Here is a 13677-nt window from a genome sequence, read left to right as displayed (position 1 = left end):
AAATTCAAAGTTGATGACACGATCTGATGAAAGCATGGCAACAGAGGTGATCAAAAGAGTAAACCAGAGAACAAGATTCAGGGGCCCTGATTCAGACCCTTTTTGACTATGCTTGCACCTCTTGGTACTCCAACATCTCAATGTCGCTGAAGACTAAGCTTCAAACCTCCCAAAACAAACTGATTCGACTACTTCTCGGACTAGGGCCCATGACCCACCTTTCTCCAACTCATTTTGCCAGCCAAGGCGGTGTTTGGGTGACTGGCGTCAACAAACAAGACAGGCTATAATTATGGCCGCGGCTCCCATGTAGATCCTTAGTTCTCTATAGGACTCCATATTTGGAGTATAGGTTTCCGTGAACAGACAGAATGCTGGTCAGTCTGGAGCCATGCACGACACCATGTGTGGGCAAGAGTGAAGGACAGAAACACTCTCACACTCACAGACAGACCTGTAGAAAGTATAGATGGATGATAAAGATCAATAGGCATCGGCTTCCCTCATTGGCCAACCCAACCATCAGCTACACTGATTGGCCAACCCAACCCATTGGCTTCATTGATTGGCCTAGTTTATCTTGTCATTTGTGCCACTGTACCAATATAAGTGATACCGAGCCCAGTAATACACGTTAGTGCAATACCCCATTTTAGACCGAGTGACGATAGCTTGTGTATAAAATGTACCGATGGACAGTGCATCTCAAAGGAGCGCACAACAACGGAAATGGCGCTGTAGTGGCAGTTGGACACAAAGTGTACTGCTTTGGACCCATTATGACTAAATACTACAACTCTACAACACATGCAACAACACATGCACAAAGGATGGATGTGCATGTGTTCAACACAGTGTCTTTGCGCTGGAGGAAGTTGTCCCCAGTTACACCTGAAAGACAACATGCCCTCGAGGTTCCCTCCAGGCTCGACGACCACATAGCTGTGCTGATAGAAGATATGATCTACCTTTGGGGTGGGCTCTGTTTACCCATAGAAAGTGAGAAGCCGAAAGTTCTTCATGCATTTGATGTCGACACCCACAGGTTGTTCAGACCCGAGGATTCTGGCAATGTTCCAGAGCCAAAGCAGCACGCCTCAGCCTGTGTCTTAGGGAAGGTCATGTTTATCTATGGAGGATTGCGCTTCCTGACTGGATACACTAATGACCTGCACAAGTTGGACACCACCACAATGGTCTGGTCTTTAATTAACACCAGAGGCACCCCATTACCCGCTGATTGTGCAGGTCACTCTGTCACAATAATCGGGACAAAGATGTTTTTATTTAGGCGCCAGGACAACAAGGATGACATCAAGGTGTTTGACACAGAGACCAACTGCTGGCTGAGCTCACCTTCAGGACAGCTGCTTCCAAAAGAACACAGGAGTCATTCAGCCTATGACCACAATGGAGAGCTGTTTGGTGGTGAAAACTATAACTTCCATTATTATTGTGGTCTGTGGAAATTCAATTCAGAGACCTTCTCCTGGAAGAAGGTTGAACCCAAGGGGAACGGTCCGTCTGCGATGTATCACCGCCACAGATGCATGGTGGGAGATCGTATCATTCTCTTTGGAGGACACAACGGACGAGACGGCGAAGGCTCTTATAACCTTCATATCTTAGACTTAAGTCCTAGTCTCAAGACATTGTGCAAGCTGGCAGTTATTCAATACGGTCTGGAGCAGTCGGAACTCCCACACGACCTCAGGTGGAAACTGCCAGCCATGACGAAGAAATGGCAGGCAGGACTATGAAATGGCAGCCATGACTACCAACAGTAACAGATGAAAGAAACAGTCCTCTATAAGACAAGAACAACAACAATGACAATTTTTTTTTTCTCCTTTTTTTTTCATTTTTCTTTTTTTTACATCTTCTCTTCTGGGCATCCCTGGTACATATTATTTTCAGTTGGGGGTCCACGGGTCAAATACACAACATTTTGGGGGTCCTTGACATGTAAAGGTTTCAGAACCACTGTCATAGGTGACTGCCGTCAACAAACAAGACGAAAAATATCTGTTATATTTTTCATACAACTAGATTCTGCCACGTCTCGGAAAAGACGCGCTGTGATTGGCCAGTAGTCAGGAAGCGTGCCTTCCCAAATATGGCGGCCGCGATACAGACGCACCAGAGTCGGAGGAGGAGGCGTCTACCTTTATATGTCTATGGTCGCGGGAACCATATAGATCCGGGTCTTCATTTGGCCAGTCTGTGATATCGGTCATCTATGACAGTGTTTGTCAAAGTAGGATTCAAGATGTCTCCGCTAGGCCTGATACCAGTATTGTTTTTGTTACAGCCTCTTTGTTGTTTTTGTTACAGCCTCTGTGTTGTTTGTGTTACAGCCTCTGTGTGGTATTTGTTACAGCCTCTGTGTTGTTTTTGTTACAGCCTCTGTGTTGTTTTTGTTACAGCCTCTGTGTGGTATTTGTTACAGCCTCTGTGTTGTTTTTGTTACAGCCTCTGTTATATATCCGTTGCAGCTTGTCCTTGTAGCAGCTAGTATAACTATGGTCTGATCCCTGTGCTCGTTGGCAGAACTATCGCAGTGGTTCTCAACCTTTTCGGGCCGCGACCCCCAAAAATAATCATATTTGAACTGGGGACCCCCAAAAATAATCATATTTGAACTGGGGACCCCCGAAAATAATCATATTTGAACTGGGGACCGGGGACCCCCAAAAATAATCATATTTGAACCGGGGACCCCCAAAATAATCATATCTGAACTGGGGACCCCCAAACATTATCATATTTGAACTGGGGACTCCCCCACCATGACAAGCACTTGGAATTGTAGGAGTTGAGGCATGCTGACATGGTTCCACAGATAAACATTGTGAAAATAGCCGATCTACAAGCTCACAACGCCTCGCAGCGCGAGGCGTTGTGAGCTTGTAGATCGGCTATTTTCACAATGTTTGCCTTTTTCTCGTATTTTTTCATTTATTTTTTTGTCACTGTCATCTGGGGACCCCCCCAAAATAGTGTGGCGACCCCCCTGGGGGTCCCGACCCACAGGTTGAGAACCACTGAACTACCGTACCACCGATCTGTGTCAGGCTGCGTGTCTATTCTAACGTACATCTCCCCATGATGTAAATGAAAGCATCACCACCAAGAATAAGTGTCCCTGACTCTATTACTGCCTCATCAATCATTGGCGCCTCTTTATTGATAAAGCCCTGGATGGAAAATGACCACCTTATATCTCATCCATGCTACCTCAGGAGCCTAGTCACATTCAAACTCGCTCTGGCGATTGGATAGTCCTTCTGGTTCCTTTCGCCAGTTCGGAACTGGGAAAGACTGCTTTCAATTTTGGTGCACCTGATTCCTGGAACCTCTTGCAACAAGAGCTGAAATTGAATAGGCCTACCCTAGCATTTATTGGCCATTTTAAGAATCTTTTTTTTTAGTTTTAACTGATTGCTGTCAACATGCAACTGTTTTAACTGTTGTCAACATTATCGTTTTTCTTGTTGTTCTTATGTTATATATATGTGTGTAATCTCGGTATCATTGTAAATGAGGGTCTCCCTCAATTATCTCTCCGAGAATCTTAAATAATGGTTGAATGAAAATGACTTATTGATCCAGAATTCCACAACGGGTCCATGAGATGGCTCCATTTCTGTCTACTCAGGAGGTCATATTATAAAAAAAGAAACATTTTGTAATGTTTCGTGTGTGCGTGCGTGTGTGTGTGTGTGTGTGTGTGTGTGTGTGTGTGTGTGTGTGTGTGTGTGTGTGTGTGTGTGTGTGTGTGTGTGTGTGTGTGTGTGTGTGTGTGTGTGTGTGTAAAAGGAGCGCTCGGCGAGCGCGAAACGGAGCGAGCCCCCAGGAAGTCACAGACTTGTTAGTTTTCCTTGTTTTCTCTGGGGTTAAATGCTATGCATGCATCATTCATAGGATATTGTCTCAGTCGGGTGGAAAGCTTGTATGTCCAAAACCGTTTTGTTAATTTTGTTTTGTTTTATGATGCAAGGCATTGTGAGCTTGTAGATGTGCTTTTTTCACTTTTTCTCTCTTGTATGATGAAGTAGCTATGGGGCATCCATTTAGCTTGTATAGAGATAGGCTATTTCTTGCAAATGTACCACCCGCAGAATAGGGATGCTGGGGTTCAAGTTGTTAAAAGCAGAGTCTCTCCTACCAGAGACATCAGCATATTTCCGGTCATCAAATTATTGGCTTAGGAATGCGACAAAAAAAATCTCCATGAATTCAAGACTTCATGGGGTGTGTAATTGATAGAAAATAAGTCATGTTTTGGGTGAAAAACCTTTAAAGGAGCTACACCATGAATTTAAAAAATAATAATAATATTTAATATCATATTGTTTATGTCCCTCAAACGTTTTTCAAAAGGTTTGAGCCTAAATCAAGCCTCAGATATACTCATTCCAACTAACTTCTCTCTGGCTTATAAAGCACTTTCACCTGCAATACCACATTGTCCTGTTTGGCACGGGGCGCTATTGAGCCAGTTTGTATGCATGTTATGTCCTGGTTCTGTGTGGAAAAAGTAAAAAAAAAAAAAAAGAAAAACATTTTTTTTTGGTTAGAACTGAAAAACGGGAGGAATTGTTCCCAGACGTGACGTAGGCAGGGGGAACAAATCTGACGGACTGTTTTCAGACCAATTTACATAAAAACCACAGATAGCCTATGAAAGCCTGCATGCTCGAAGTCGGGTATTTGTTGGAACAGAAGAGAGGTGGGGGAGACCAAAAACACACAAAAATGAAGAAAAAGTTAAAATTCATGGTGTAGACCCTTTAAACTGCGAATTATAGCCTTTAGACTGCCCGAGGCTCGCGCGGCCATTGACGAACTGACGAGTGTGTGGTGTTTTAAATGGTTTGCGCTAGAGGGCGCTGTACGAGTGATCATATGACGTCTGGAGAACAGTAGAACCGGAAATAATGTGATCACAACAAACCCAGCCCCGTCCCATCTAATGTTTTATTTTTTAAATGTTTTCTAAATTTTTATCCCACGATTTTGTAACCCCTATTTTTTTACACCCAGTGCCAATTGTCTATGTAATCCTGGGCACTACACTCCCTCTGCCAGCCTAGGGAGGCCAGGGCCGAGCTCGTGCCTCCTTCAATGCATGAGAGCCAACTGACCTTCTTGTCACCTGACAGGGGGGAGTTTCCCCGGTAGGACGTAGCGCGTGGAAGGAACACGTTATTCCAACCAGTTGCTTTCCCCTCCATCAGGCGCCCCGGCTGACCAGGGGGAGGCAGTATAGAGACCAGGATTACTACATGTTTTTTGTGAGGGTATTAACTACCCTAGGAGACACGGGGAGAACATGCAAACTCACCAACCCCCACCTAGGGTATCTAATCCGATCCGATCTAATGTTAAAGGATTTAGAAAAATAAAATTGTCTCTGTTTTCTGTTGCTTTTTTGGTGAAAACAAGCTACATTCAACAGCCCACAACTATGGAATGGACTATCGCGGCGGCACAATAATTTTTCTCAGATTCTGCAAGACTCGGCTACGTCTTTTAAAGCCATCGTCGGGTAGATCTTTGTGAAGAAAAATATTCTATGATTTTTCAAAGGTTAGGGGAAACGCTCCAAACCGTTGGCAAGGGCAGCTATAAACGATCTATAAACTCTGGCAGTCAATGAGTTGTTAACGATAATAATGCAATACTGTTTTCTATTGTTTTGTTCGGATACATTTTGCACAGCCTAACGTCCTCCCAACAGGCCTGTAGAACCTTTAACCCATTAAGACAGGGAACTCATCTCTGTCATTGTAAGATTTCTTTGGCTATTCAAAAATAGCAGATCTACAAGCTCATAGCGCGGCACCGAGTGCCGCGCTATGAGCTTGTATATCTGCTATTTTTTTTGGGAAAGATTTGTGCAAATATATGGATATATATATTTTTAAAGCGAACATTTGTAACTCAAATCTTTGCTTCTGGGGGATTCTACAAATGTCTTCAAAATCCTAACAGTTTTTTGAAAAAAAACGCATTTGCTATAATATCAGTGGTTCTCAAAAAATAATATGGCCGTGGACCCCCATCTCAAAATGTTTCGTTCCAGGGACCCCCCAGAAGTTTTGAGAGAGTCAAAATTGTTCGCTTTAAAAAATACATATTCAAAGATTTGCACACATTTTCAGGATGTTTCTAAAATAGCAGATCTACAAGCTCATAGCGTGGTGCCGCGCCATGAGCTTGTAGATCTGCTATTTTTGAATAGCCCAAAGAAATCTTAAAATGACACAGATGCGTTCCCGGTCTCAATGGGTTAAAACGCGTAAATAATTGAAAGCGGTGATTGTTGATCAAGCGCAATAACATGTCGACGTGGACAACATCAGATATGCATCATGGGTTCAGGTCTGCTGTTTCCTCAATGGGGACCTTCCGCTTCGGTCTCCTTTTCCTACCGTTCATGCATCATTCATGAACTACACATCCTTTACACAGCAGCGATGTTGTATGTCATTCTAACATGTAACTCTACCTTGTACGTTGTGTGGTGAGTTTCATGTTTCTACTAGTGCTGTGGGTTTAGGTGTATCTTCTGGATGAGTTGACAAGAGTTTAACTCATTCACTGCTTGCCCCCATTACGAACCGCTCGTTCCACTATACAGCTCAGAGATGAGGTTCCACCGCGAGCTCTACCGGAATCTGCGGAGCGGCGGGCAAAGGGTCAGCGGATTACCCTTTTCGCCACATCGTATCCAAAAACGAATGGTGGTTTCCAAACTGTACAGATGTTTGAGGTATGGTCCGTGACCCTAACCTTTTTCGTCGGGGCACTAAACAACCCGTATAAATGGCTTATTTAGTCAGCCTGCAATCTCGGAACCCAGAGACACACTGAAAAGGAAAAACAGCGACCTCTGCTGTTCGTCCTCCTCAGTGTGACTCTGGGCCAATGCTAACGAAGGACCTGTGCGCAAGGAAACGGGGTTTAAGTCTGCCTTCACCGCTCCACTTCCGGTGGTGAGCTTGCGTTTTCATTCCGACTAGATAACATTTCTACACAGAACACTAACACCACTTCTCCCAGAGAACATGGATGGTTTTGGTTATAAGCCCACTTGTTTCTATGATGAAAGAGTAAGTTCAAATGTGAATATCTTTCCGTGGTTGTCTAGCGTTCTGCGGACGCTATTGTTAAATTAGTTTCGGTTTAAGTTTCGAGTCGGGAAGGATGGCGGACACGTGAATCCCGCCCACTACATTGATCTGAAGCCACGCCCATTCCCAAACAGTGTGTACATGTTCTGACGAACCTTCAAGACAGATTCCAACGCAGTGCAGAATCTGTTCTTGAGAGATTAGTCAGCCTGTGGCCATGCTTCCCATTGTAGACGAACCGGGAGCAGTACTGGCACCGGACGTAGGGTTTTTTTTCTCCGGGTTGAATGGGAAACATGGCCACAGACAGGGATCCTTTTAAAATGCCTTCATATTGCATGAGGGGGCTGTTTTGTTTTGTTTCCATTACTTTTTTATTTACTTTATTTCATTTTATTAGTTTAAAGTGTTTTTTCTTTTTTTCTCCAAACAAATACATACAAAAAATATGAAAAAAGGTAATACAAAATAAAACCCGGCCCCTCACATATTAGAACAGGGGTGATGCAACTTTGATGATGCAGTGGGCCACAATATTTCCACACTCACTCCAGAGGGCCACATTGCATATACTGTCGGGCAGACACGTCTTACCGTATTTTAACTTTTTTTGTGAATTAATGCCGTACTTCACCATTCTATGTCACCCACAAGTAGCAAAAATAGCCGATATAGTCAAAACTTTGAGCTTGTAGATCTGCTATTTTTTTTTTGGAATCCTTTTTGCTATTTTTGAATTGGAATCCTGAAAAGTAACATTTTGATTTAATTTCAAATGCATTTAGTTATACTTATGTTAACTTTATGAACTTAAGTACAAATACATTGGACATAAAAAAGACAATACGTTTTTAATACTAGTCATTAAGCTACTAATATAGACTGAAGTCTTTAAAGCGGGTCATGTTTGCATGTTTGGAATCGTAACAGCTGAAATCAATAATATATCACTATTCTGATATTAACCTGCGGGCCCGCATTAAGTGAAGGTGGGGGGGCGCATGTGGCCCCCGGGCCGCCAGTTGCCCATGTATGCATTAGAAGGTCTATATGAGTCACCGGGACCAAGGACGAGTGTTTTCAATGAGTCTGACAAAGTCAAAATGGAGTTTGGAGTTGCACTTAACTTTAATGTTATACTCTGGTGCAGAATGGAGTGTTCTCTCTCCCTCAGAGGAGTTGAAAACATCACAATAAAAAGCATTTAGTGCCGTAATGAAGTGTCAGTATAGTGAGCCATGGCTGAGATACAGGCCAGACTTTGAAGTAGGCCAGTGGAAGAGAGAGGCAGAACAAAGCAGAGAGAGAGAATGGCCCGTTAACTTGTGCTTTAAACATACATGAGACAGACAATGTCCTCTCCGCTCTGCATGTATAAACCATGAAGGAGAGGGGAGACAGATGCTTGCCACACACACACACACACACACACGGACACACGGACACACACGCACGCGCGCGCGCTTTGCTATACTTTTAAGAAAGGACATCAACATTTCAGGAAGGCAGTTTTAAAAATAGCATTTTGAAAAACTTTTTAACACCATCTCTAAAGTTTCATTCATACCTTAACTTTTGTGCCTCTGTGTTATGCACACGGATAATGGCCGATCTACAAGCTCACCCAGAGAGCTCAGCTGTATTGTAGATCTGCTATTTTCGTCATGCAACACTTGTTTGTGCCAAATCTGGGTTGGACGTGATCAGTGGAGCTACCTCTGGTGTTGTGACTGTGGACTTCATTTAAGTTTTTGAAGTATTTTGACAGGTACATGGGTATCTTAACGTTGTGGTGTATCTTGTAGACCAGGCCCATTGAAAGTTGCTGTGTACTGAGTGAGTTGTAGGTGTAAGGCCAAGAAGTAGCCTTACCAGTTTGTTTTGGGATGTCTGGAGCCTTGTTTTTAAGGCCTTAGTGGTGTTGTAGTACCATGTGGTGCATGCATAGTCGAAGTGACCTTGGGTGAGTGCTCCTGTTAGAGTCCTCAAAGTATTCTTACTGACTAGAGAGGAAATCCTGTACAAAAAATGTGTTCTTTGGTTGACATTTTCCTCTTTTCTTGTGATTTCCTGTTCGTTCACCTCAACCACCTGTTCCCTCCCCTCCAGATAGGATCGCATCCAGCTCACCGATGTACTCAAAAACCAATTGCTTTTAGCGTACCAATCAAAAGAGAGTGATTAATCGTGTCAAAAGCCTTTTGGCGGTCCAGCATGACCATGCCGCAGTATTTGCCCTGGTCCGCCTCTTGTTTGAGAAGGCATGTGTCAGTGGAGTGGGATTTTCTGAAGCCAGATTGGAGTTTGTAAATTAGATTTTTTTTTCCAGCAAGATCCTAAGCTGTTCATAAACACATTTTCCATGACTTTTGAGATGGAACTAAGAATAGAAATAGGGCGGTAGTTGCCGGGGTCTGATTTGCTTCTCTTTTTGTACAGAGGGGTTACTCTCGCTATTTTTGAAATCATGGGGAACCCGTCCTTGTTTGATGGAGAGGTTTACTATGTGGGTGATGATTGGAGCAATGGATATTTCAGAAATAATCAGAAATAATGAAGATAGCAGATCTACAAGCTCACAGTGTGTTGAGCTGCGATGTGCTGTGAGCTTGTAGATCTGCTATTTTTACTATATTTGAATTTGGACTTAAGTGGTTCATTCATAATATATATATGGTTCCTTTGGGTCCCAAGACTCCCTTCCTAGAAATGTAGTGAGGTTTGTTTGGAAAAAACTAAACAAACCTCTCCAAAAATGTACTTGAGTACAGTACTCAAGTGTACTTACTGTTACTGTCCACCACTGTACACGCACGCACGCACGCACGCACGCACGCACGCACGCACGCACACACACACACACACACACACACACACACACACACACACACACACACACACACACACACACACACACACACACACACACACACACACACACACACACACAGGCTTGTTAGTCATGCAAGCCTAGCGGCATCAGGCTCCTTAACGAGCGCTGTGGTCTCATTGGACGGTGACACTCCCTCAGTGACGAGGTGTGTCATTGGCTCCAGGACTTACTCATCATCATCATCATCATCATCATCATCATCATGCAGAGGGAAACAGAGCTCATGGACCCTCTCTCTGACACAATATCATTGTTGTCGGGCAGAAACCTTGTATCTCCATTGTTCAACAACAGTGTTTTTTTTTGGTTTCCATCCGACAAAGAGGATAATATGGTACATGTTGTGGAGTTATAGTGAGTCATTGGGTTGCATTATGTAGTAATTATATAGTGCTGTTATGTGAATAAAGGCCCTCTAGCAATGCTGTTCAACAGAGAAAAAACAGCAGCTGTCCTTTGAATACCGGAATATATTCATTTGAACTTCAACAGCCTTTTCAAGGATTCAGTAAAAAGAAGGGAAGAACATACATCATCTTAACCCATTAACTCATAGACCGCCAATGGCGCCATTCTCATCATGTGGTGTTTTCAGTGCTTTTACGATAGAGGGCGCTCTTCCGCAGCCTGTGAATGATTATGATGATGATGATGATGAAGAGTACACCTAGAAATCACGTCATATTTAGAAAATAGCAGATCTACAAGCTAAAGTTTTCAAATAATTGTAGTGGAGTAAAGGCCTTTGCAGACAGGGTGTGATTTTTCGCGCGGAAAAAAATTGACAATATCATTTTTTAAAAGAACACAGGGTTCTCTATGACCTCATGCACACCGGCTCCCAATTTGCTGTGCGGCAAGTGGCTGCGGCGATGCGTTTTTTTTTTGTTCAATCGAACCCTAGCCTGGGCAGCATACCTTTTCGGGTCTACGATCCAGTCGGGAAATTCTATTCCATTTAAATAGGGATTGGGGAACCAAAACAAAGCGGCTCCACGAAACCGGATGGGCAAAATCCGGAAAGAGAATTATATATATATATTTTTTTTTTCAGTAGGCGTGGCCTAGACCGGATCACACAGGTCTTTAATAACGCATACCAGGCTTTCCTCCGAGGTGGAAAGACTGGTGACGTGAGGTTAATCGAACCCAGTTCGATTCGTGCGTCTTTTCGCATGCGGTAAAAACTGATTGAACAATCACACTCTAGATGCAAAGGACTTAAAAATACAATATTTGCCTCTGAGATGTAGTGGAGTAGAAGCAAAAGTACTGAAAATTGGAAATTCTCCAGTAGAGTAAAAAAAAAAACCTTAACATTGTACTTAAGTGCAGTACTTAAGTAAATGTTCTTAGTTACTTTACACCACCGACTTTAACCAGCATGTTGTTGGTTTTTTTAGCGGTCTCCCAGCCAGGAGTTCTCCTCTAGTGTTATATAGTATAGTGTGGTATTATTGCTGCAGGCCATGTGAACACTGGCTACTTTGATGCCAGGTAATTGGTCCGGTGTTGCCTTGCCTTCCACGGGATTGAGTCACACTGGACTACATGTGTCTGACAGTGGACTACATGTGTCTGACACTGGACTACATGTGTCTGACACTGGACTACATGTGTCTGACAGTGGACTACATGTGTCTGACAGTGGACTACATGTGTCTGACAGTGGACTACATGTGTCTGACACTGGACTACATGTGTCTGACACTGGACTACATGTGTCTGACAGTGGACTACATGTGTCTGACAGTGGACTACATGTGTCTGACACTGGACTACATGTGTCTGACACTGGACTACATGTGTCTGACAGTGGACTACATGTGTCTGACACTGGACTACATGTGTCTGACACTGGACTACATGTGTCTGACAGTGGACTACATGTGTCTGACACTGGACTACATGTGTCTGACACTGGACTACATGTGTCTGACACTGGACTACATGTGTCTGACAGTGGACTACATGTGTCTGACACTGGACTACATGTGTCTGACACTGGACTACATGTGTCTGACACTGGACTACATGTGTCTGACAGTGGACTACATGTGTCTGACAGTGGACTACATGTGTCTGACAGTGGACTACATGTGTCTGACACTGGACTACATGTGTCTGACACTGGACTACATGTGTCTGACAGTGGACTACATGTGTCTGACAGTGGACTACATGTGTCTGACACTGGACTACATGTGTCTGACAGTGGACTACATGTGTCTGACACTGGACTACATGTGTCTGACAGTGGACTACATGTGTCTGACAGTGGACTACATGTGTCTGACACTGGACTACATGTGTCTGACAGTGGACTACATGTGTCTGACAGTGGACTACATGTGTCTGACACTGGACTACATGTGTCTGACACTGGACTACATGTGTCTGACAGTGGACTACATGTGTCTGACAGTGGACTACATGTGTCTGACAGTGGACTACATGTGTCTGACACTGGACTACATGTGTCTGACACTGGACTACATGTGTCTGACAGTGGACTACATGTGTCTGACACTGGACTACATGTGTCTGACAGTGGACTACATGTGTCTGACACTGGACTACATGTGTCTGACAGTGGACTACATGTGTCTGACACTGGACTACATGTGTCTGACACTGGACTACATGTGTCTGACACTGGACTACATGTGTCTGACAGTGGACTACATGTGTCTGACAGTGGACTACATGTGTCTGACACTGGACTACATGTGTCTGACAGTGGACTACATGTGTCTGACACTGGACTACATGTGTCTGACAGTGGACTACATGTGTCTGACACAAGGGGCAAGTCTTAGATATTTACGATGAGGCTGACAAAATGGCCAGAGTGGCGCTGTTTTACCCTGCGCCGACCTGCGGTGTCAGAAAGAATTTATTTCAACGCAAGTGAATGGGTTTTTGACAAACTTTAGACTAGATTTTCTTACTGTAATAGAAATTGTCATAAATTCTATATGCTTCCAGTCGCTAGTTTGAAGTCTCCTTTCAATCATCAGGATATGTGTTTTGCTAAATTATGGTCCTATTTATTATAAAATTGACGATAAAGTAGGCTATTCTCTATAGGGCGGGATGATTTGATTGACAAGCTACACAACCAATAGCATTCATTCCCCGCCCCCCCCCCGCTCTTGATTGACAAGCTACCCAACCAATAATGGTCTGGTCTCATTCTGACGCGCATTGAAAGATGGCGGACCTACAGTCTTGCAGCAAAGGCTTCATTTTCGGTCTGTAGAAAGCAGCGGAGTGGGTTTGTCCATCTCATTTATACAGTCTATGGTCTGACACTGGACTACATGTATCTGACTCTGGACTACATGTATCAGAACAGAACCAGTGGTGGAAGATGTGTTCCACCAAGATTTTTTAAGATTTAACGTAACACATCAAGTGCCAGAGTTTTTTTCTTTAACCCATTGAGAGCTGAGGTTCCGATTCTGCAAAATGTCTTCTAAATCCTAAACGGTTTTCTGAACAAAAACGTATGTTTCTATATCAGTGGTTTTCAAACTTTTTCATGTCAAGGATCCCCAAAACGATATGTATTTGTCCGCGGACCCCCATCTCAAAATATTTAGTTCCAGGGACCCCCCAGAAGCAACAATTTGAGTTAATGTT

At 43.5% G+C, this 13677-nt stretch overlaps 1 protein-coding gene across 1 annotated transcript; it reads left to right on the top strand.

Annotated features, from left to right (window-relative positions):
- Positions 1-830: 830 nt before the first annotated feature.
- On the top strand, positions 831-1760 carry LOC311057434 (kelch domain-containing protein 3-like; the record flags this gene model as incomplete). Its single annotated transcript, XM_084074393.1, has 2 exons — positions 831-1177; positions 1292-1760. The coding sequence occupies 2 exons, from the start codon at positions 831-833 to the stop codon at positions 1758-1760; spliced, it is 816 nt and encodes a 271-aa protein (XP_083930519.1).
- Between the last annotated feature and the right edge of the window lie 11917 nt (positions 1761-13677).

The sequence above is a fragment of the Gymnoscopelus microlampas genome (assembly GCF_963454915.1).
Source record: "Gymnoscopelus microlampas genome assembly, chromosome: 12".
Lineage (NCBI taxonomy): Eukaryota > Metazoa > Chordata > Actinopteri > Myctophiformes > Myctophidae > Gymnoscopelus > Gymnoscopelus microlampas.
The sequence above is the reverse complement of the archived record's forward strand: the minus strand, read 5'-3'. Positions and strand labels throughout refer to the sequence as shown.